This window comes from Cryptomeria japonica, chromosome 6 (genome assembly GCF_030272615.1).
Source record: "Cryptomeria japonica chromosome 6, Sugi_1.0, whole genome shotgun sequence".
In the NCBI taxonomy this organism is placed as follows: Eukaryota; Viridiplantae; Streptophyta; class Pinopsida; order Cupressales; family Cupressaceae; genus Cryptomeria; species Cryptomeria japonica.
In genome coordinates this window covers 121,895,647-121,898,882 of record NC_081410.1, presented here as the reverse complement: position 1 = coordinate 121,898,882, position 3,236 = coordinate 121,895,647, and the positions used below count along the sequence as shown (strand labels likewise).

General features: G+C 34.9%; 1 protein-coding gene across 1 annotated transcript; it reads right to left on the bottom strand.

Moving 5' to 3' along the window:
• Positions 1-1,298: 1,298 nt before the first annotated feature.
• LOC131876522 (uncharacterized) lies at positions 1,299-3,029 on the bottom strand. The gene is made up of 2 exons (XM_059221945.1): positions 2,897-3,029; positions 1,299-1,711 (listed from the first exon to the last, which is right to left on the bottom strand). The coding sequence occupies exons 1-2, from the start codon at positions 3,027-3,029 to the stop codon at positions 1,299-1,301; spliced, it is 546 nt and encodes a 181-aa protein (XP_059077928.1).
• Positions 3,030-3,236: the final 207 nt, after the last annotated feature.

The window sequence follows — 3,236 nt, the reverse complement described above, 5'->3', positions numbered from 1 at the left end:
TATAGATGTTGAAATATCTTATCCAAGACCTCTAGTTGTCCCTCCCTGGTGAGTGATTTTGCTAGTAGATCATCTACATAATCTTCCATGAATACATGCATCATGTCATGAAAAATTATAGTCATTGCATGCTGATAGGTTGCCCCAACATTCTTTATTCAAAAAGCCATGACATTCCAACAATACGTACCCCAAGGGCATGTGCAAGCTATTTTATCTTGATCTTCTAGTGCTATCTTGATTTTATTGTATCCTAAAAAACCATCCATGAGTGATAGCATAGAATGTCTTGTTGTTAGATCTACAATGATGTCTAATTAGACAAAAGAAAGTCATCCTTTGGATAAGCCTTGTTGAGATCCTTGAAATCCATGCATACTTTGATGCTCTTATCTAGTTTGGACACAAGTACAATGTTTGATATCCACTCTACATAATCAATTGATCGGATGAATCCCACATCTAGCAATTTCTTCAATTCTGCTTTCACTAATAAGGATGTGTGGATGGATCTTCCTTAGTTTCTTCTTTATTGGTTTTGTTCGAGGAGATATAGATAAGTGATGCATTATCAAATCAGGATCCAACCTTAGCATATCAATGTAGGACCAAGAAAAATTGATTTGCCTTTCTTTGAAAAACTTGGTGAAATTTGGTATTTCTTGCTCCGTTAGTGATGCAACTAGATGTATGATCTTTGTTGTTTCTTCGGTGCCAATGTTCATTGCTTCTGGAGGCTCAATAAATACTTAAGATCTTTCTTGATAGTGTTCTAGAAGAGTGTCAAGCCTCTCATCCTTTGGCTCCTCCGGGAGGTTTTTACCATTGGATACACCCTTTCTTTTGACTTTTTCATGATCTAATATCGCCATTGCATGGTTTTCACCATTACATATTTTGTTGGTTTTATTCATTTTGAGACTAAGAGGATTGGTACCCTCTTGATTATAAGCTTCATATTTGAATTCACATGTGGAACTTGTTTCAGGATTTACTGGACAAAGATAGTTAACAATAACCTCATCATCTGGAAAGATGGATATATTAAGAGGTTCCTTTTGTTCCCAATCAATGAGTTCTGGATGTACCAAGGGTAAATAATCATTTGGTTGATTAAGATCAAAGGTAGTAAGGGTCATAATAGAAACATTGTCACAATTTTCAATAGCCAAGTCGAGGTCTAGGATGTTACTCTCCTCAAGATTGTCCATTTCAATTGGTATTTGATCATCCTCACTAGAGTCATCGTTAATATGTTGTGATCCAAATTCAAATGATCGAGACCCTTAGCTTTGTCCTTAATAGAGTACAAGTCCATATGTTTGTATCACATCAATATATTTATCTTCAAAGGGCCATTCAAAAGGTGAATCCCATTCCCATTCATTTGAGTCTGTTTTAGAACTGCCTTGCAATCTGTGGATTTGTTCATAGAGGTTTTGAGTGACTTCTTCTTTCATCTTTTTATTGTATCCTAATCCTGTCTTTTCTCTTGTATTGGAGGATGTAGGTTGTATTGGTTCCACAATGCCTTCCTTTATTTTGCCAATAGGACCTTTTCCATCATACCCCATCTTTTGCATTATCTCGAATCCATTACCATATTGATCTGTTAGTAACTTGACATTTGAGGCCTCTTCTTTAGATTCATCTTTATCTTTGCAGAGCCATTGTAGGATATCTTTGTCATTAGATTCATCAACTAGAGTACCTATTTTTACAAATGCACCATAAAAAATCTTAATTAGCAGTGAAGATTCTTGTTTGGATGTTGAGGGTTATCCATATGATCTTGGAGAAATTGGCAACTTTGAGAGGAATAATGAATTCTCAAAAGAATACTCTCCAGCCCCTTTGTCTTTCAACTGAACCTTTTTTTCTCAAAATTTTCTAACAAAGAATTGATCTGAATTTTATTACTTGAAGAAGTAGAAGCAAGAGCTTCCTTGTTATGCAGAACAATAACATCTTGAACTGGTTTGAGGTTGCTGCAATATTGGAAGGGATTAGAGTCCATTGAAATTGTGATTTCTTGTCCATTATAAGGAAACTTCAAACATTAATGATATGTTGATGACATTGCTTGCATTTCATGAATCCATAGTTTACCCAAGAATATGTTGTAAGACAAGTCTATGTCTAGGACTTGGCACATTGTATCCTTTTGAATTGGTCCCACTCTGATTGGCAACACCACTAGTCCTTCAAAATATCTCTCTTCATCATCATAAGCCTTTATGGTGATCTTTCTTTTTGGATCTTTAGCAATTTATGAAAATCATAATGCACGGATAAGATTTAAGGTTCATATATTTAGACCGGTCCCTCCATCTACTAGAACACGTTTGACTTGATGCTTAAGGATTAAGACTTCAATATGCAACAGATCATTGTGTTGATGAATCAAGGACACATCATCTTTCTTAGAAAATGATAGATAGTGAGGTGTGGTTAAATATCCCACCATGGTTTGGAATTGGTTGGTATCCAAATTGGTAGGTACTTTGGTATTCAATAGAGTTTTCTCTAGAAATTCCTTGTGTGCATGTGAGATTTTAAGAATCTCTAATATAGATATATATGCTAGAGTCTTTTTTAATCGATCCGCTATGCTACATTGATTCGGATAAGGGGATTTTTTGGATGTAGCACGTTTCAAAATGACTTTATCTTGGCCTCTTGTAGTCACATTTACAAGAGCACTTTCTTGTTTGCCTCTGATTTTAATAACGTTGTTGTGAATCAGATGTTGAATGGTGGTTAATCACATTGTCATAAACGTAGTTCACTTTGCTCCCTTTATTTTTCTCAATTGTGTCACATCAAAGTCATGAGGTAATTTGACACCCAAGTTTGCCAACATTAAAAATTACTTCTCTTTGTTAGTTTCCAATACCTTTTTCCATGAATTTACCAAACCTGGGATCTTGTTGTGCTTCTTTGATTGTTTCCTCAGATATTTCCTCATCATCATCATCCTGATCACGTGTTCTATATCGATTAAAGAAAGGATTTTCTTCTTCCACCATTGTGGATTTTAGTTTTTGTTTTTGTTGTTTTAGCCTTCTCTTCTGATTTCTAGTCAAAACTGGCATACAAGTGATTAAAGTTTTTAAGCTTTCATCTTTATTTCAAGGGTAATTTTGATGTGTGTTAACCAAGTCAAATAGGAGAGATCCTATTGATGAGACTAAGTTGATTTGATTTAAAGCTCATGTTTCATGATTAAGGATGAC